The sequence below is a fragment of the Uloborus diversus genome, chromosome 2, assembly GCF_026930045.1.
Source record: "Uloborus diversus isolate 005 chromosome 2, Udiv.v.3.1, whole genome shotgun sequence".
Lineage (NCBI taxonomy): Eukaryota > Metazoa > Arthropoda > Arachnida > Araneae > Uloboridae > Uloborus > Uloborus diversus.
Window position 1 is genome coordinate 102,972,671 of NC_072732.1, and position 22,765 is coordinate 102,995,435.

Consider the following 22,765-nt stretch of genomic DNA (forward strand, 5'->3'; position numbering starts at 1 on the left):
AATACTCGATAAACTACTGTGATATGCAATCTCTCTTTTTTTTTGGTTGATTGATTACCACATAGATGGCGAGAGCATCTTTTTAGCACTAAATTTCGTCGTTTACGACACAACCGTTTTTCAAACAAGCAACCTCGTTGTCGCTGAGGTCGGGGAAGAAGCACGACTATCCTTTCTCTTATTCTACGAAGGGAAAGCTATCTCTAATTATGTCCGAAAATATCTTTAACGTCGACGGACAGCACTTGATTCGATAATTTTTGTTTACCTGGCCACGGCAGTAATAATATAAAGAGCAGTAACTGCACATTTTTCCATCGTTTTTAATTTTTGTCATCTATTGTACATTAGCTTTACTGTACAAGCTTGCTTATTAAGTTTCCGAGGGGGAAAAACCGTCTGATTAGATCATTATTGATTCCAAAACTCGTTTCTTCAAATATTTCAAAAACTCATTTCTGGCGATACTGCTGTTTACCTGCCCACGGCAGAGTAGTATTTACGGCTTTCAAGATCAACGTTGAATTACTTGTGTCTGTTTAATCATAAATATAAAGGGTAATTATAAATGAACTTAAGATTCCAAAACGCTCTAATTTAAAAACAACAGGTTGGGAATACTCGATTTTTCACCAATATAGTCATGAGGTCTTGGGATTATGCTTTACAAAGAAAAAAAAATGTGTGTCAATAGATGACTTTGTACGGGTAATTTATAGAGAAAAGCCCAATAAAAGATTTCGTTCAGCACTAAAATGTTGTTACTCGAAAGAAAACAATATATTCTACCTATTGGAAAAAAAATGATGATTCAATGAACAAAACCATGTATTTGCAGAGAAAACATTGATAGTGGCAATAGAAAGAGAGGAACAAGAACTAATATCATGAAACTAACAATTTATGATTGATTAAAGAATTATTTGTTCGATATTCCCACCGCTTACTTCCGTCACTCACTAGTGCCACAAAACAGCATGTTCCACATCAGACCAGAAGATACCTGCTGATTCTATGAATGCAATGCGCATGTTACCTTCATGTAATAACTTTGTGAACAACATCAATGTCATATATTGGCACATTTTGGTACTATTTTTTTCCCTTTGCTAATCGAAATCCCATAGCGTTTTGGTAAGTTATTCTGAAAAGTAGTTGGTAAATTACATCGTTTTAGAAGTCGCAACTTTGATTATAATAAACTTTTTTTATTTCTATTTTTTTTGGTGAATGAAAGAGGTGTGTATGTAAGTGTGAATAATGCTGAGAGTGGCGTTGCCACTCTTCGCTACTACTGTGCGGATAGTTTTGATCATTCTTTCTAGTACCCTTTCTTACAGACGGTGGAAGAGTCGTGCCGGGAGCAGCGCGTGTGCAGGGTCAAAACTTCACCACAGACCTTTGGAACAGACCCTTGTCCTGGAGTGCGGAAATACGCAGAAGTAGCTTATAAATGCAGACCGAGTAAGTCCGTAAATTATTCGTATTTTTATCGATGCAAAAAAAAAAGCCTTATATAGAGTATATGTCGTGGAAGAAGTTACAGTATGGAGCACATACACTGGTGTAAGAAATTAAGAATTTTCTGATTTGGTGAATTATCTTCAGAACTACTGAACCAAATTCAAGGAAATTTGGTATGTACATACACTGAAACAATACAAACCAAATAGACATCTAAAATTTAAAACACACACACATGGTCATAAAAAAACACTCGTTAGAGTCGGATGGTATTAAACAGCGGTTGCAAAATTTAACAAAAAAAGGGTTAGTAGGGGATATGATCCTCTGTAACAGACATATAGGCTTCGCAGTGTGACTCCTTACTTAAAATAAAGCAGTTTATGGGATCTTGAGGTAATTTTTTCTACTCGTTCAACAATGCCATACTCAGGCTGTGGCTGCAGAGGGTTCCCGGAGGGGTATTGCGAGTTGCTATTGCCCTCCCAAGAGCGTCCCAGATCTGCTCTATAGGATTGGAGTCTAAGATCTGCTTGGCCAATCTATCCAGTAAATATCATCTCGTTCAGGAAATAGAACTCCATGTGGTCTTGCGCAAACATTCATTAAAATTAACTCAGGGCTAAAAGCGCCCCTCAAGAAGTAGGTGTAGGGCTCCAAAACCACATCCCTATACCTCACAACTGTAACAGAGCCTCTCTCAAAGACAAGGAGGGGTATGCAGCCATCCAACATGATTCGTTCCCAGACCGTCAAACCTTCTCATCCATAATGGTCGATTTCGCGGTTATTGGAGGGCAGGTAGTTGTTCCCGATTCAGCTTAACCGACTATTATTGTCCTACGTTCATTGGATAGAAGCAGGAACCCACTACCTACCCTCCAATATGCGCGAAATCGACCATTATGACGGTGATGGTTTGACGGTCTGAACAGGCATCATGTTGGGTGGCCGCACACCCCTCCATGTGTTTGAGAGAGGCTCTTTGACAGTTGCGAGGAATTGAAATGTGGTCTTGGTCATCTCTTGAGAGGTACTGTTAGTCCTGGGGTGATTTCCATGGATGTTAACACAAGGCCGCTTAGAGCTCTTCTGGTCGACGAATTTCTGGAAGGGGAGGATATTCATTAGAGGGTTTAGTCAAGGAGATCTCAAGACAGCAATCCTATAGAGCATGGCTGGGACGCTTTCGGGAGAGCAATAGCAACTCGCAACACCTCTCCGGGGACGATCCGCAGTCTGAGAACAGCGTTGTTGGACGAGTGGAAACAATTACCCCATGATCTCATAAACTACTTCATTTCAAGTATATAGGTTTGTTAGAGAGGGCCATACCCCCCATTAACCCATTTTGTTGTTCAATTTTGCTACCACTGTTTCATACCATCTAACTCTAACGAGAGTTATTTATGATCATGCGTGTGTATTTTAAATTTCGGACGGTTATTTGTTTTGCATTGTTTCAATGTACGTACATTCTAAATTTCATTACAATCGGCCCAGTAGTTCTGAGGATAATTGACTATATCTGAAAATTCTCTTAATTTCTTACACCAGTGTACTTGCCATAACGTCGATTCTATTATATCGTATTATTCTGAAGGTTTGAATTTAAAATTAGTTGTACTACAACGTGTTGCAAGGGAAAAAATAAAGTTGGGTCTAAGAATCATTGCCAATTATGTGGACTGCTTATATGAGCCCACCGTACGTGCCTGCTACATTAGACATTTAACAAAATATTTGTTAAAAAACAATGTGAAATTCAAAAAAAAAGTGTCTTGTGAACACACAGTTCCGTGTATTATTTTTTTTCTTTACAAAACATTTTTTATCGAAATTAACGTTTAAGGCTGTAAATTTAAGGAATCGCTTTGGTATGACCCATATTTACCAGCTCATATGGATTAATTTTTCCGGAATGCTTTTGACCCTGGATAGTCCGGATAAACGGGGTAGTACAGTACTTCTCAATTTTAATAAATTTCGTGAAAGACATTTTATTTTTATTGTTAAAAAATAGGAGCGCATATTTTACATTATTTTTATGTCCTTCAAATTTTTCAGACGTGTTTTCCAACAAAGTGGTTTGCGAGGGAGACCGGCTCCGTTTAAGGTGTCACAAGAATCTTCGAATAGTTATATATTCGGCGGTTTTCGGTGCCACCCATTACGGAGTGCCTGAATGCCCCCAAGCAGAAGGAGAAGGTAGAATTGAAGGTAAGAGACTTGTTGCACTTACATTCATTCAATAGTTACAAAATTATTATTTGCGTTATTAATATTTGTTTTTAAAATTGATGATTTTGTTACAGTTTAATTAGGGACTGCTCTTTGTATATTGTACTAAGTTACAAAATGCTAAGAGTCGAGGATACTCAAAATAAAGTCTAAAATAGCCTCGACATTTGAGATTCCAATCCAAAATAATGTAAAGAAAAAAAAAACTTTTGGTGCCATATTTAAGAAAAAGAAAACTTTTTTTTTTTTTTTTCAGATGCGACTAAGTTTTAAAAACTGAACTTCAAATAAATTTTATTTGACTTAATTTTCCGATTAATTTGTGTTGACTACTTAAACATAATTTTTCCCTAGCATTATTTATCTTTATTTAAGTTACGATATATTCAGTAAGCTTTTAGTTTTGAAAAATGTTTCCTTTCCTTTTACACATAGCAAAATATTTTACTATTTTAGTTATTATTAAATTGTTGCGTCCTGGGTCACCACTGTCACGGGTTCATTCGGCCGCGAAAATGTTAAATATGAAGAACACTTAAATATAAGATAAAACTCTTTTTATTTAAAACTTAAAATATAAACGCCGTACATGCTGCTATTGGCAGGTATGCAAGTGAGAGACCGAATCTAGTAAATAAGCGACTCGCTTTAAAAAATAAATTTAATTCAGTTGCCACGCACTCGGTTGCTAAACCTTTCAGTTAAAAGTTTAAACATATGCAAATTCGACTTGAATAAGCAAAAATATTAGTCCTCCACAAAATATTCCTTCATTTCAATTAATATGTTTTACAGCTCAATTTTTAGGTAAGGGGTATTTTTCAGTTAAGAATTGCTAGAATTCTGTACCCTATTTTCACTTTTGGCACCATTTCATCACACCGTCAAATCACCTCTTTTAGAATCCCTCTTACAAAAAAAAAACATTACTTGTCACTTTTACTTCTGTAAAAATTTTAAAATTGATTTACCTTCGACTAATCACACAACAAAATGTAGAATGGAGCGATAAGTTCCACTAAATCAATTATACATAGCATTAAAGGTCTTGTTCCGAAAAGAAATAACAAACCGTTGGTGCTTAATCCCCAAAGATTAAATCGTCGCTATATGATTTTCTTTATCACTGAGTAAGCAAATAAGGACGTTTTACAAATATGTAAAGAAGTAAAGTTCACTAAGATTAAAACAAAGACCAACATGACAGTATAATCTACCAGTCAAAAGTAGGGATATAAACGTCTGTTTAATTTCAAGAAGTGATTACTGTGGTGTTAGGTTACTCCAGGGGATTTAAATGAAAGTTGATATACGTGCAAGATAAACACCTGAAGTTGAAACTGCAATACTTTAATGTCACTTTGACTGAAGTATATTTGCTAAAGTACCAATCAAAACTGACGTTCAAGCGAAACATAAAACCATTTTTCGGGTAAATTAAATGTATTAATTTCGATATGTTGCCTATTGTGCATTAAACCGTGATTCAGTATTGAAAACGTTTCGGGGAATATTGTTACGAACATTTTTTCATTAGGAAAAATAAATTGTGGCTACTCTGACAGCTGCTCGTAATGAGCCCGAACCGTGCGGCGAGACATTATTTTTTTAACGTTTTTGTGAATATGTGTACCAAACAAAGATTAATTATAAAATAACGGTTAATTAAATGTATTGTTAAAGTATAATAAATTAAATATGCACTCTACTTCTCATACTAAGAATACTCTTTCATTCGCCTATGTATTCACGCATTCGAATCAAGTATATGCACGTAAACAAATTATGACTAATACAAAAAATAGGATAGTTTGAAGAGAAGTCAACAAAATCCTTCTCAAATGCACCAAATTCACTCATTTCTCACTTTAATGCAAACTTGGCAAAACTAACATCTCATTTATATTTCTTACAAAACATGTGTTTCACAACTACCGAGCTTTACTTTTTAAGCAAATTAATGATGTTTCGCAAAATTAGGCGCCAAAAAGGTATAGTGTTATAAGAATGACGTTTTATACCACGTTTAAAAAATATTATAAACATTCAAAAGATGCTCAAATTCCAAAATTGTTCTAAATCGCGTATAAAGGAAATTTCTATCAACAGATCAAAATAAATCTTCTGACAAACTTCAAGCAGGATCTATAGAGCAAAATTTTGGAATAAAATAACACATTTTTTAAAATTAATTTATCAAAAATCTAGACCCAAAGTGCACAACTTAAGCAAAAACTACACTTGTATGCCCAAATATAACATTTTCTGGCTTTCTACGAAGGTTGATCCAAAAGTAAGGTTTCCGTCAATATTTTAAATGTACAGCACTCAACTCTCATGGAAAATTTCATCGTTGAAGGAAAAAAAAAAAGTTTATCTATTTTTATACCATTATTATTATATATATATATTTCTCCTTTTTCTGTGCATTATTGTCGACGGTGCCTTATCAAGTGTCACAGAATTCCACCGCCAACCCTTTGAAGAAGCATTTCACCCCTTTTTTGATTTCGTCGTCATTCCGGAAACGTTGGCCATCAAAGAGTTCTTCAAACTTAGGAAACAAGTGGTAATCACAAGACTCGAACTCCGAACTGCAATCAAGAACGGAGTGGTTTGTTGACTGTCATATCCCACTCTGGCGGTGAAGTTCTGTGAAAATAGAACAGAAGTTAAGGCACCATCGACAATAATGCGCAGAAAAAGATGGCGATCATGCACAAAAATAGAGAAACGGTTTTTCTTTCCAACGATGTAAGAGAGTGCTGCATAATTGTAACCTTGTTTTTGGATTGACCCTCGTACCATTTTTCTGGCCTACCGTTCTATACCTTATGTTTTAATATATGTATATATTAACCATACGTATATGTTGTGTGATGTCTGTTTTGATACTTTATGACTGCTGCACCCATAGGATAATTTGATTCTAGTACTAATATCCTAGTAAAAATATCTTCTATGAAATCTCTTTTGACATGTTTGCAGCTGCATTGAACTGGCTTAAAGCAAAATCTAGGGAGTTCCGATAACACCCTTTTACATAGTCACTTGCAGTTCCTCAATACTACTTTGAGCTAACCCGCTTTCTATTTGGTAAAGAGCAGATCGAAGATTTTACCCATAACGATCCGTTTCCCCCCTAAACATAAGGAGTTTTCTTATTTCGTTTTGAAAATGCCACAATTTAGCTTTTTTTTTTTTTTTTTTTTTTGTTGTCAATGTAAACAAATTTTGCTCTGTACGTAATAGTGGTCTTTATTGTGCTATGGGTTACGTCTATCCTTCAAATAAATTTTAAATGGCCGCAAATACATTTCAATAAATTATTGTTTTTTAACATGGGGCATTATTAGGTTTGAATCAACTTTTACCAGAGGAAATTTGAGGTAGAAATATTTTAATTACGGAAGGCGAGAAGAAAAAAAGAGTTTTGCTTATTTATACATTCCACCATTTAGGGGAGTCAGTAGATTTAAACTGCCCCTCCCCCTTGCTTGGCTTCAGAAAAGTAATCTATATAAAAATAACTTGCAGTGGTTTTTGTTGTTTTTTTTTGGGTATAGTATATATTGAATACATAGCCAATAATCTCCCCACCCCCTCTTATCCTAGGAAAATTTGTAAATTACGAATCGCATGCCACATAAAAATGTTGACAGCTTCCGTTATTAGGTATTTGAAAAAGGAAAAGAAAGCTAACCAATTGTTTTAAACATTTTTCTGCCTCTATAGAATGCAAAATTAAAAACTAAATAAATAAATATTTTTTTATAACGCAAAGTAAGTAGTTATAATAGCTTTTACAGATTTCATACGAATAATATCTTTGAAAATACTTCTTAAGATCTATTTATAAACATAATTTATTGTTCAAAATGTGGTGACAACAAACTGCCTTAGAAGATAAATGCATTGATAAAAAGTACCCTGACCTGCCGAGTAGAGTTAAGATTAATGGAACTGACAATTTTCACTTAGCCAGAGTCACCAAACAATGACGTAATACTGCTTTGTTTACCCAATGCGTCGGCATGAAGATAAATAATTGCGCCAGAGTTCAAGCGGTGTAACAAAGACGGCCAAATACAATTTAGGTTTAACAAGGCTGGTACAATTGATAAATTGGCTATTCTGGAAACGGGAAACAACTAATATCAATAGGCTTTTTTTCTTTAACGTTTTTTCTTGACTTGTACAAAACGAATAACTTAAAACAAAAGAAATACGTTTGTAACTAAAAGAAAAAGTAAATCCTAAAAGATTGTACGTCCCTAGTGGAATTAGCGAAATTGGGTCACAGAGCACCATGTTCTTTGTCTTCCAGAATTTGGCAACAAGATCAAAGCATTTCTGCCTATTTTGGACAACAAAAAAGTGAAACTTGTAATAAAATGCTGTCATCTCTAAGGAACAAAAAAAAGGGCCCTAGGCACAAATCGCTGCATTGCTGTTTCATTCACATTTGTAGAAAATAAACAAGTAAAACCTATTAAATAAGGTATCTTGTTTATTGAGTTGTCAGCTTTGTCTCCAACGTACTTTGTCACAGTATCAGTGTTTAACCCTCTTTTTTCCAGAGCTTTGGAAGATCAAAAAAAGCACGTGCACTATTAAATGTGGTTGTAATTTAATTCTGACGTTGTGGTTTTTATGGTGTTGCAATTTTGTGTGTGTGTGTGTGTGTGTGTGTTTTCTTAATTTTGCACTATACTATAATAGTTTTAGTGAATCAAAGAGTAATACATGAAAATAAAAAAAATGACGTATTCAATTTTAACAAACGTGTACCAGTAAAATAATACATAACAACGCATAGTTTTTTTTTTTCTTTTTTCTGACTTGAAAGCATAAGAATAAATTTTTAGAATAGAAAAAATATTCAAATGCTTTTCAGATTGAATAGGTTTTTTTTATTAATCTTCTTTAATAACGATTTCAATTTTTATCTTGATGTTTGCAATGTTTTGCTAATTTTGCTTCAATGTTATTGCCTTTTGATGTTCATTGAATCTTTCATTGAATTGAATTCTTTGATGTTCTTCCTCTTAGGCTATATTAAAAAATAATATTTGGCCTTTTTTATAAGTTTGTTTAAAACTTTTATTTGACTTTATTAACCATCGATGATTTCTGAAAGAAGTATCCAGATTTTATTACTATTACTATTGTCCAAAAAAATGTATTTTTAGTTTTTGACAAAAATTGATATATACTTGATCAAACACGTTAATTAATACACACTGACAAAACACGTTAATTAATACACTAAACTTATTTCTTGGTTTAAGGAAAAATTCTAATAGAATTGAGTTTTTAAAATTAAGCTAAAAAATGAAGAAATATCATTTTGATACATCCTTCTTTAATATAGTAATAAGATTTTTCAGTAATAAATGAAATGTGCATTCCCATTTTTATTTAAGTATTACTAATAATGACTGATCTTTTGGCTTCCTTTTTGTTCGCCTAAATTATTAAAAGCATGTAAATAAACCCATAGAAAGATGCTAAAATATTTCAAAGCTAAAGTGAAATAAAGAAAAAAAATTTCAATTAAAAAACTAAAAGTCCTAAGTATTTTTTCTTCACTTATGAAATAGAGTTTGGCAGATATTTGTTTATTGATGTGACGTCAGTCGGTACAGGTTTTTTCGTGTCTAACTAATGCTTACCCTTATCAGAAAAAATATGGGAGCAACATTTTTCTTACTTTCTTAACTCTTGGCGTTCCTTAAAACACAAAATCTGTTACATTCATAAGTGTACTTTTTTAAAGTTTTTTTTTTTTTTTTGAACATTTTGTAAAGTTTAAACAAACTTTTATTCTCTGCGCAAAACTTTCCATCCCTGTAGCACATGCTGTGATGGATTCAGCAAAGTTTATCAAATCGAATCTAAATGCAAAATATGCGTAGAAAAGGATTTTCCGATTAAAGGATTTCAATGTCACTTTGTAAACTATGGGTATAAAAATAATATCTGGCATTAATATTTTTCAGTAAATAGCTTGAAAATAATCAAAAAATCGAAATTTTCGTTTATTTCTAAACTAATTTTTCTTTATATGTTTAAGAGCCAGTTTTTTTAAGGATCAGGCAGGCTGGATAGTTGACATTTTTGATTTTGAAGACATTTTTAGGATATGTCTCTTATTTAAAACTACAAAACACGTGTTTTTTTTTTTTTTTTTTTGCAAAAAAAACTGAGTTTTTGGAGGTCAAAGTTGGACTTAGTTCGTTTTTTCAAGATAAACATTCCAATTTACATAAGCCAATACTTTTTACTTTAAGAGTGAACCATGGCACTGGCAATTATTTTATGTTCTAATATATCGTCGATATCTGTTAGTACATAATTAGTTACGGTTGACTCCTTACGCCAAACTGAATCAAAAAACCTTTTAAAAATTACCACGAATTTGAATGTCTTTCAAAGAAACTAGGCCCTTTCCAACAGGAAAAAACGCGCTTCTCAAATAAATAAAAGACGCACGATTTTAATATTTTCATAAAAGGAGAGCAAACTGGTATAAAATCATCTCCAGAAACCACATCAAAAGAAATCAAAGACATCCGACAAAAGCGTATGTCTGTTGTCGCATGCCTTTTCATCCATACGCTGATTTCTTTTAAATTGAAAAAGTGGTTCCTTGTAACGTCGAAAAACGTGTTTGCAGTAATCTGAAATTCGTGCTATTTGACACTGATATTTCATAGTTTACTGTTCATTCACGAGGGTATTTAGTTAACTTAGACAAACAAAGTTTTTGTTGCATTACTGAGTAGTTTATAGTCTTACTTTTCAATTTGGTTCCAGGTATATGTCGTGTTTTGTTACCATTTCAATTAGTTTATAAAAATTTATTATAATATTGATGTAAAAAATAGCAATAAACACTTAAAAGCAGGTAATTGACATTTTTTCACTATCGCCAAAAAACACTCGCTTAGCAAAGTTTAGAGGCAAATTATGTAAAAGTTGAAAAAGGAGCGATTAGTCTGTTAATTGATTGTGTTTCTATGAAAAGAAAGGCTTCTTCTCCAGGTAGTTTCATATCTGCTGACTCTTAGCGCATAAAAATTAATGACCTTGAAAATCATGCAATTTTGTGCTTTCTGCAATTTCATAATCAAATATTTAAGTGCACCAAATAGCCACACAAATCTTTCTTTTTTGGATACTACTTTGTGGTATGTATTTACTGAAATATGTACTACTGCGGCTTCCTGTTGGCGCAAGAAGATTTCTAAGGTCAAAGTTGAAGAAAAAAAAAACTTTTTTTCGTACAGCTTTCGTACAGAGTGACCCTTGATCTTTGCGTTGGGAGTCAACCACAACTAATTAAGTAGTAACAGATATTGAGGCTATAGTAAGAACACAAAATAATTGCCATTGCCACGGCTCACTATTAAAGTAAAAAATATTAATCTGCGTAAAATTTTATGTTTTTCTTGAAAAAACGATCTAAGTCCAACTTTGACCTTCAAAAATTTAAAGAAAAACATTTCTTTTTGCAAATAAAATTAAAAAAAAAACACGTGTTTATTAGTTTTAAATAAGGGACATATCCTGAAAATTTCAGCAAAAACAGTCAACTATCACGGCTGCCTGATCCTTAAAAAAACTGGATCTTAATCGGATATAAAAAAATTATGAAAACGGAGAATAAGATGAATAAAATTCCATATTTAATTTCATAAAATTTGTGCTTTAATATCTAGCAGCAAATATTTTTATAGTTTTTTATTCAACTCATCAAAGCCCTATTAATTAATAGATGAAGTAACTATATTATTATTTTTTCACTTTTTTTATTAAAAAAACCCCTATATCTAAGATTTTAACTATATACCAGTTTCTCTTTTTTTTTCTCCTTCATTTTCTTAATTTTATCTACTTATTTTATATTTACTGGAAAGGTAGCTGATAAAGTAGTTTTGTTTAAATAAATTTACTGATTCCTTTAGATACTTTCTTATATTTGTAATAATTAAACAAATAATAATAGACTAAAAACTGTCTTTTTAAATATATTTTTTTCGTGACGAATTGGCTCCTCTTTTAACATAAATATAATGAATTGTATAAGATTATTAAATGAAAAGACTAGAAAATTGCCCTTCCTTACTATTAATATTTTGATAGTTGAAATAATTTTTACACGTACATAATTTTAACCCTAACTCCAGCGGATTAACCATAAACTCCAGTAAATAGTGTTCATTGTTGACCACTTTTTTCTTTCTTCATTCCGCTGAAATGACAGTCTTACCCATAAAACAGTTAAGTGACCGTATCCAGTTCAGCATTGTCACAATAAAGCCTTTCCCTACATGTTAAACATTACAAAAACATTTTATCAAATTATCATGTCGCGGCGTGAGTTTCATTGGTGATGACGTCAAGAATGCTACTCGAACATTGGCTATTATATATATATATATATATATATATATATATATATATATATATATATAAGGATATTTTAAGTATTAAAACGTGTAAAAATTATGCTTTCATTATATTTTAAACAATATATATTTTTGTATTTCTTAGACTGTTTGATGAGCTATGCGACAGAAGCTGTGATGAGCAACTGCCATGGCAGGAGAAAATGTTCCATTGGAGCTGATGTCGGGACATTTGGAAAACCTAACTGCCCTCCCGGCACGAGACTCTTTCTGAAAGTTGTTCATACGTGTGGTTAGTACAAATCGATTTTGACTGTGAGCATAAATATTTTGAGTTATTATACAAAAATAGTTATACTGTTAGGTAATAATTCATAGTTTAAGCAGTTCATCTATGAGATAATATGCATCCCTGTGAGTGGTACGAAGGTGAAACATAAGTTTCAAGAAATAAAGTTAATTTTATGTTTAATCTTCTACAACCAACATTGAAGTCACGATGAGAAAAAAAAAACCCAATTGACCTTTTTTGCATATGTAAAAGAGGACACAAAATTCATTTGTAACCTATTTTCTTCTACAAATGCTAAAAAGAGAAAAATATGAATAAAAATAAGTTTATGCCTTGATCCCTTTCACTAAAGTAATTACTCTATAGTAAAATAAAAAATTACTACGTCAAAAAGCCGAAATTGCAGATTACAGCAGGCACGTATTTCGGAGTGACAAAGAACGATTATTTTAATGCAAAAAAAAAGAGCTTATGGATGAAAAGGCATCGGACAAAAGCTAGACAGCCCCTTAGAAGATTAAAAAATGAGCAAAGCTGCACAAGCCAAACTACATCTCATTGCAGATAGGCCAATTGTGAGTTATCTTTTCACGCATTTTGTTTCATTCCTCTCATCCAAACACAAGCGCAGTGTCAATGCATCAATTAATTTCGTGTATCATCTAACTCCAGTCTCCCCTAATGATTGAAATGCTCATTTGTACTTCTCATATTACTTTTCGAGCCTATTATTTTTATTTATATTTTTTAAATTATTTATTTATTTTTTTAATTAATTAATTATTTTTTTTTTTTTGGTAAGGATTTAAAATTATTATTATTTTTTTTTAGTAGAATTAACGATTGTAGTTTTGATAGATTTTAATTTCAACCCAGGTAAAAAGTACCGTATACATTTGTTTTAACTTTACCATCAATGGAAACATTTTCTGTGTCTTAAATGGGACATAGGACATTCTTTTTTCGTAGAAGAAATGCGTTGATGAAATGGGAATCATAGGTATTCCTAAAATCGAGATCCCTTAAGTAGAGGCACTCCATACTTCAAAGAACTATTCTACCCCCAGTAGTTAGGAATCTGGATATGGTGCACACATGCTCTAAAAGGTCGGAAATGTACACACAGGGGAAACTGTAGCGCTATGAGTGATTGCAGATAAAGCCTTTATGTTGTTGAAAACGTATAGTTGCTCTGTGTTGACTCTAAATTTATTGCTGAGGCTTTTTCACGCAAGCCTACAGAAATTATGAATCAAGGATAGGCAAGGAAAACCAGATTTATTCAACTAGCATATTTTAGTAACAATCAGTTCGCAAGTTAAATACCAACAATGTTTTTTGTTAAAAACCATAAATGTTCGTGTGTCAGAAAAAATGGGACTATTATGAGATAAAAAGGTGAAGATCCAGTTAATGGGCAGAAATAGAGGCATCTATTAGTCCTGCACCGATGTCAGTCTTACGTAGCCTGTATTATTCAACTTATATTCTAACTATTGTTAACTTCTAAATTGAGCAGAGTCACAGTGAAATCATTGAAAAGTCAACATTTAATTTTACATTTTCCCCTTCAATCAGACAGTATCGTCGTGTCTTTGTGTGATTTTGTCCATAAAAAATCTATACGTTTATCTTAGTACATTTGTTTTTTAACCGATTAGTTTTCCCCATTTGAGTAAGACAGTTTTTTAAGTCACACTTTTCTCAATGAAGACGGCACTATGTTTTGGCTTCTAATAATAAGTGGGTATATAGGTAAGCTTAACCAAATTATGCTAGAAAAATCTTAAGTGAGTAAAGTCTGGCCGCGAAGAGATGACCGTTGGCACCCTACTTTGTTTCAGAACTGTTCATTTTAGTGAAGGGGCGATATGGAGAGGAAAGATGAAACAGAATTTGTGTCATTGGTTCTAGAGCTTGAATACGTCTCCTTGGAATTTAAGAAATTAGCCAAATAGATAAAAACGTTTTAATGAGAGCGGTCAAGGAAAATGACTCATGGGACAGGTTCCATTGGTCAGAGATAACAACGCTTCCTATAATTAATTTCAACTGAAAAATGGCGAGAAGTAAGGTTTGCAATAAAAGAAAGCTTGTCAGTTTTACTTTCTCGCCAACTCAATGCAGTTATTACTGCAACTTAAACCTTTCAGGTCTAAATAATCAGATAACGGAAATATATTACGAGTACATCTTTTTAAATATATAGCCAAAATGTTGCTAAACTCCAAAATATGGCACGCGTCCTTTCATCCATCTCTACGTATTTTAAGGAATGGACTCGTTTTCTCAAATGATTGACAAGGGTCATTTGTTCGCGGTCGGACTAAACAAATTCTTTACATGCGCTCATTATAAGCTTTCCCATACACTTTCCCTTTGACAGATTGTTACCTGTAAAACTTTATAAATTTATCTCCTTTGACAACTGCTGGTTGATTTACATTTGAACCATTCCTGGTTTCGGATTGTTAGAAAAGTTCAGAGTGATTATGTTTTCGATGTTATTCTTTAAACGTTTAAGTTCTTATTTTCGGCGTTGCTCTTGTCAACACCATGGACGTGGTAGGAAGGACATGAAGTAGGAAACCATCATCACCCCCAAAAGAATGACGACAATTGACTCAACCACCGAGAGATGGCACACTTAAGTCTCCATGTCCGAAGTTTAGATGGGAAGGGGAACAATTTGACCCCTCTCCCATAACCCATGATATCTGCTCAACAAGAAATCAAAATCCACATATTTAGTGAGAATGCTTTAAAGCTGAGCGTCATTATATGAAATTATATTTTATGTCAGAGAACGGATTTGCAATTTGTAAGATCACATTTGAGTGCCGTAAAGCAATACGATATGGTGAATTAGTATATAACGGAATACACCTATGCAATCGTAGAAAACCCCCGATGGAGCAGCAGCGAGAGCTTTGTTAATTATGGAAGTTTTCCGATTGTAGTAATATTAACGGCTGACTATTATTCGTAATGTAATAAGATACCAAATAGCGTAATTACTTGTGAAAAGGATATACAGGGTGGTTTGAAAATAACTTGAGGTGTTTAGAGCTCTCTAGCGAGTGAAGTAATTGGGCGAAACATTGCCAAACGTACACAGTAGACCATGAAAATTTCCATTTCTGAAATTTAAAAAAAACGTATCAAAAATTGCCCTTCAGGGGAAACTTTGGTGTTGAAAAGGTGTATTATTGCGAATATCGAAGGATTAAATGCCAACTAAAAAAATATGCACTATTTACAACTGAGGATTTTTAATTTCACGTGACGTTCAATGTATCCACCATCCTGATGTTCAAAGAACTTCATACAAAGCACAGCATTTTTTGCATATCCGAACTAATTTGTGCCACCTGCAACGTTATTCGAGTTTTCAAAGTTTTGATATCGGAAACATGCCCTTCATACACAACACTGTCAAGAAATCTCCACTGTCAAAAGTCACAAGGTGATGATTGGGCGACAAAGGTGACTATACCGTAGAAAATTCCCGACTAACAACAGCTATCAAAGAAATGTTGCTACTACACACTCTGTACAATTCGGGGGGGTGGTGAGCCATCTACATGAATACGGTGGAAAAAAGATATCCTCGTTGTCGAGGCGAAATTTCTAAGAAATTAAAACTCAACGGTGATTTTATCGAGTCACCTTTTTAAAGCAACCATTTTATAAAATCGATGCGTTGTTGTATTGTTTAGCATTTAATTCTTCAGCACTTACAATAAAAACCTGTTTAGCTGACCACCTGCCTAAGTTGATCGCTTTTGCCCCAGGTACAGGAAAAGACTTTTTCATATCAACCTTTATAGGTTGACCACCTGTCAAAGTTGATCAAAAATTATTGAACAGCAAAGCTCAACTTTCACAGGTTTCACTGTATGATTTTTTTTTTAGTGAAGAAATCGATATCTCATGGTCTGCTATGTACGTCCATGAAATTTGACAATGTTTCGTCCAATACTTCATTCGATAGAGGGGTTCTGAACACCTCAAGTTATTTATAACCACCCTGTATGTATTCAATGCTCATTACTTTAAAAACATTTTAAGATGTTCAATTGTTGGTTTAAACTCGAATTTTGACTTAACCAATTATACGTTTAATCACTTTTGGTAAAGTCGAAACATTGCTATTTTTATCGCAACGTTACACCGCTTTTGGGGAGAAGAATGTAGCAGGATATATTTTTATCAATTTCAAGTAAATGATAGTTGTTTCTCATACAAACGTAAAATAAATAGCTGTAACGTCATCGGGCTTGTTTTTATTTTCTTTAAACCAGTTGCTAAACATATTGAACATAAATGGCAGATGGCTATCATTAATATGGGATTTAGATTTTTAAAGTATACTATTATTAATATGTTTCGTAGATTTTTTACAATTTCATTTTGTAGAATTTAAAACTATTTGTCGGTTTATAATCAAGAACTGCTTTCCTTACCAAATTCCAAAGAGACAAAATAAGAATGAAACTGAACTCTAACGTTCACAATTATTCCTTAAAAAATGCATGCCAAAGTAAATTCTTGTCTCTTGTTTTTTTATTGCAAGAACGCTTCACAAAATCAAGACCTCACGTGTTTACCATGCTCTAAAATTCAGTCCAAAGCAGCATTTACTGACATTCATAATCTAAATAAACTTTTTAAACGCGATGAAACCTACATTTTCTCTAACATCTTAGCTTAAACTCCCAGAAGAGACAAACATAATTTTTAAGAACAAACGTTAACTAGCAAGAATTTTTGCATTCTTAAATGTTTAAAATTTTTAATGCAAGATGTTCTGCGCAATATTTTCTTTTAACGTATATTTTTCAGTGCAAACTTAGGTCAAAATGAAGCAAATACCAAGGAAAGGAAAAGTTAATTTTCACCTTGGGGCTTTCGTTTGAACATTTTTGAAGTCAATCATTAACATAAAGTCAGAGTTTTCTGAAGCAGTAAGTGTTAGCTATTAAAGAGGTATACTTTTTCGCTATTAATACATGTAATAAGCAAATTTTCTCGCTTTAAATTTATTTTTAGGAAAACACTTTACATTTCAAAATTGTTCTGCAATCATTGAATTTCAAATCATTTTCAACTGCAAGGTTGAATATATTAATAGTTTTTGTTTAGATCAATGAGACATAAAATTAAACTTCAAAATTGAAGTACTCGATTTTTCCAAATCCGGAGTATAAAACTATATGCACAGTGAATGCTTGCGTCTAAAATATTTCACTATGATATAAAATAGTATTACAAAGTACAATCTGAGAAAAAAAAAATAAAATTTGGTTGCAACTTTCATGCCTAGTGCCATGTGATTATAAGTTAAATGGCAGCCCCGAAAAAATTCGTTTTTTGGGGGCATAGATGCTTAATATTATTCTATGGTCAGAATAGATAAAGTTTCAACATTTTAAGGTCTGATAAGCAAACAGTAATATTGTATAAATAGATTAAAGGCACGCGGCATTTATTATCATTTGCATAGATTACTATTTTTAGAAGTTAACGAGATAGCGTGGTAAGAGTTAGGCGTTGGACCAGTAAACCATGGGTCAGGAGTTCTGAACCTATGCACCAAATGTTCAGGCGGTTGACCTTCAAATGCATAAAATCCACAGCGTTTAAGTCAAGTGAATATACGTCATGCTAAAGATCCTTTGAGTGCCTATATGGCTCTGGTACTCTCGGATAAACTGAATTCCTGGGGGGTTTGATCGTTAAAGCCCAAGTGCCACCATGTGTTTGGAAAGTGACTATCAAAATTAACTCTGCTATCCATCATCATTCGTGCCTCAATGGTGATATATGAAACATCGGCTGCCATATTGGCGAATCGAACTTGGTTCACAAAGGTGAAGCGCTATCCACCATCTCATTGTAGGAAATTTATGACCCGAAGTCTCAAATTGGCTGTCTTCCAAAATTTTGTTAAATCTATGTTTCAAGAAAAAAATTTTAAATACAGATTTAAAAAAATAAAAATAATAATAACGTCAAACAAACACAAGTATCCAAAAATTTCGAGTTTATAGGAGTAAATGAACATGTTCAAATAAACATTTATCGGTTTGTTAGTTTTTATTTGATTTTCATCATATTGGATATGTAGAAACAATGCTGAGCTTTTCTTTATCATTTCTTTTTAATTTTAAAACTACTTTTAACTTTCAAATTTAATAATTGAAATATTTTAATTCGCATCATTTTCTATAGAGTATAACGCTTCAAGGTTTAAGACCCAATAGTGACTTTACTGATAAATGAGCTTTTCAATACATAAACTTTCATTTAAGTAAATTATTTGTGAAAAAAACAGTTATCTACAGGGTGGAACCTATAACACGGAATTCTAATTGATATGTGTTATGTAATTTTCCGATCAACGCGACCATTATAGATTGAAGTTGAAAAAAGATTTGAGCAAATGAAATGGTAAAATAGTATGATTTTTTTTAACTTGAATTTCCCGATTGTAGTTAGTTATGGTGAAAAAAACTCAATTCTTGTAAAAGAGATAGTTGGGAGGGGGAAAGCACTGCTGAGAGGATTTCTAGAGAATGCGTCTTCGTAATTTTCTACACAACAAACATAACATTAAGTAATTTACTAAAAGAAAATTCAAATCTAAAATAAAAGAGTATAGAAAAATTACAGGAATTTAATCCAGAACTAAACAAGCCTATTTTTAACTAACCTACACGAAGCAACATTGATTTTCCAACATCGGATAAGTGTCTCTCTACATTGGCTTACCATTTTCCCGCACAAAATAAGTTTCCTGAGCTTAAACCATTTGCCAATTATGGTAGGACTGTAAATATTTCAAATATACCTTTTTATCAAATAATCTACAACAATTATCTGAATAAAAAAAATATGTCTCTTTTTGTAGAATAAAAACTTTGTTTATCAATAACGAAAGCGATACTGTTACATATTAAGCTCCATTTATTTCCAAAAGTTAATGAATTTTCAATTAGAAACAATTTAAATCGAGAATGCATTTTCATTTTTTCAGATGTGGTAGGAGTAAAAAATACAAATGAACTGCACCAATGGCTAACCCAATACGAAATTTTGCCAAAAATACGTAAAAATAAGAAAGAAAAAAATTAAAGAAGCCATCAAAAAGGCAAAAAAAAAAAAAAAGAGTTCTACTCTTTCCCTTATGTAATTTAAAGCTGTTTAATGGAAAAATATTTGGCTTTTCAGTCTCTTATCAAATAATTCACATTAACAAAATGGGAACGTATACGCTATACCTTGTTGCACTTATTTAATGGCATATCTTCAAAATACGTTTTTAGCTGAGAGTACAATTTCAACTAGAGTAGAATAATTCGCTTTGTGTACGATCCTGGATAATTTAGCTTTTAGCAGAACTTCCACTATGGACAACTTGAGTAAAAATATGTGAGATAAATGTTTTGAAACGTAGAACTTTGGTTAATTTAGTAAAATTAACACACAAGTTCAGTGGAAAATCAGTAACTTCTACAATTGTAAGTTCTCAAATATCTGCAATTCGTGTTATTTGACGTTGTTTTTTCTTATTTTACTTTTCATGCACAAAGGCGTTAACTCAGTTCATAATTATGCCTGGAGTAGTCTTGGCTCCTATGTACCAAAGTTTAAATTTGTAGGCTAAAGACATTTTTTTCGCGTATTTGAGGAAAGAATTTAACAAAGTAATAGCAGCATTTTCAAACTTAAAGGAATTCAACGTTTTGCTTGACGACTAAAATTTGAAATTTCAACACCAATAAGCAAAGGAGCACACACGCAGTATTAGCGTTCGTTAGGATAAGAATATTTTGCATACAATTAAAATTGGATATCTCTACTACCCAGGTAACTCGCCTTTTTTTTCTTATGGTTGGGTCAATGCTAATTTCAATGGGAGAAAACCTCTCTAACTCGACACACATTTGCATAAACCCCTATAGTCGACATCCAATTGCTATTGTAGTCCAATTTTTGCTACCAACGTTCTTTCATATTGACCTCTTCTCTACCCTTCGGTTTCTTGGTCAGTCAATTCTTTTCTTGTATGCTCTTTTAGAAAATTCCGTTCTTTATCTAAGTGGGTCAGCCACTACACTCTGTGCGGTTAGAACAATTCTAATAGGCTAGGAAAGGGTAGAATAACTGTACCCATGGAAGTCTTCCAGAGAAAAAAACATTATGACATGTTTTGCACATATTGTGAGCAGGGTTTTTTTTTTTTTTTTTTTTTTTTTTTTTTAAACCTGACTGACAAACCTGACCGACAAGAAGCTCTTTCACCTCTTTTTAAAAATTGTGGATTTATTCCTCACGAGGTATTCAAATAATATTAGCGATTTTATTATGCACTTTTCAAAAGAAGAAAATGAAAAGAAAATGTATTTACTGGAATTAATCATCTTAATGTGAATGTTAACATTAATAAGTAGGTGATACCTACATTCTTTAGGAATTAAAATTATGGAACCTCAGTAAGTTGACATCCCCTAAGGTTGACATGTTTTCATGTTACCTCGAAATGTCGACATTCCACTGCATTTGTAAGTATTTTTTTGCAATTCTGCGAAGATTTTTTTCACGAAAATTGTGAATAGAAATTTCGCTAGCGACTTAAATTGGTGCTATCTAGGTACCGCAAAGTTGGAACTTTTATCTTTCCTTTTTGGCTTTAAATTTATATTGTGAAACAATTAAGGCCAATTGGCAACACCAAGTCATCACGTGGTCTTTTCTTTCTAAAGTTATGACTGCTTCATTGAGCTCCTTTATGTTTAAAATATTCAACTTCTATATATTACTTCAATGTATAATTGTTTTCTCTGCACACATCTATCAATCACTTACCTTTGCGTGTTCTATATTTAGGGAAACCTGTATTGCGTATGAATTAGTAAATTTCACTTAATTTGAAAAAAAAAATCAGAATCTCTGGTATTTTAACTTCGTTCCCGGTCGCCCGATGAAGTAAAACACAAAAAATGAAAGTTAAACAAAGTCAAAAAAATCTTACAAAGTTGAGATGAGCAACTACCTACCAAAATTAACATCAGTTAAAATTAAAGCTCGAGTTTTTCTGTACATATTTCCGGATAGAAAACGACTAGAAAGTGCTGTGCGTGTCCAACGGCTGGGGTGTTCAGTAGCAAAGATGTTGCACTTTTTCTCATTTCAACCCCTCGAAAAACCTGATGCAGAATATAAAAGTTCTCCCAAGTTATTACTAATTTCGGAGACTACTTCATTTTTCATTTGAATTGTTTCCACTGCGTTGTGCCACCAGCCACAATTTAAACGATGCTATGAATTTTTGAAAGCGAAATTAAGCTTAAGGGAAACCTAAAAACCCTAAAAGTTAAATACCCTAAAGAAATACTTAAACTGCAAAAAAAAAAAAAAAAAAGAAAACTGGTTGAAACAATACAACACTCACTTAAAAAAAATAATGAAAAATCATTTAAAATGTTTTTAAACTTCGAAGTTTAACGCAAATTAAGGCAAACATACGTAACCTTTTGGAATTCAAAAAGATAAATTTGCTCAGAATTATTTAACTTCTTTTTTTTTTAAACAAATAAAAAAAATGTGTGAACAAGTAAAAAATAATTGCATCGTGAAAAAGATAGTGTTTATTTAATGGCTTGCATGCATAAAGAGGAATGGAAAACAATTCACATAATGTAAAATGGCAAAAAACGAACTATAAGTTTTATTTCCTTCTTCATTGAGAACAGTCTAAAGAATTGAAACACCCAAAAAATAATCTCAAGTTTAGTAAAATTTACTTTTAATAAAAATGAGAGAATCTATTTAAATATTTTCATAGGTTCATTAACTAAGTTCGGCAATCTTTAATCAATTAATGGCTTAAAATGTTAAAAAGGTATTTATACATGACAAACTTAGAATAAACTATTAAGTGTTTGCTGATAGTTTTAAAAATTTTTATTAGTTTTAAATTCCTTAAAAATAAAAACTTTAGTGATGAGCCAGGCATTTTATTTTTGAGTTATAATATGACATAAGGGAGGTATGGCATTTTTTTGTTTAAAAATAAAAATATGCATTTTGTTCTGGACTAGCTTGTGCACCAAAAAAAAAAAAAAAAGAGAGAGATAAAGAAACAACAACTTCTATCGTTATGGAAACCATTTATTGACGTTATTAAAATAAATTTTAAAAAATACAAACGAATGAAGGGTTTTCATTTTCTCCATGATAGCTCATTTACATAATGAGAATACAGAAAGGAGACAAGTTAATTTCAGACCAATCATTCGTTCATTATCTTTAATCTGTCTTTCAACCAAAATCCCTTAATTGGTTGCTT

At 32.4% G+C, this 22,765-nt stretch overlaps 1 protein-coding gene across 1 annotated transcript in view; it reads left to right on the plus strand.

Annotated features, from left to right (window-relative positions):
* Positions 1 to 22,765, plus strand: part of LOC129216459 (protein eva-1-like) — a 92,703-nt gene that overhangs the window by 32,831 nt on the left and 37,107 nt on the right. The window contains exons 2-4 of the mRNA XM_054850673.1: positions 1,326 to 1,464; positions 3,532 to 3,684; positions 12,265 to 12,411. Coding sequence (XP_054706648.1) covers positions 1,326 to 1,464; positions 3,532 to 3,684; positions 12,265 to 12,411 — 439 coding nt within the window. The remainder of the gene's footprint in view (positions 1 to 1,325; positions 1,465 to 3,531; positions 3,685 to 12,264; positions 12,412 to 22,765) is intronic.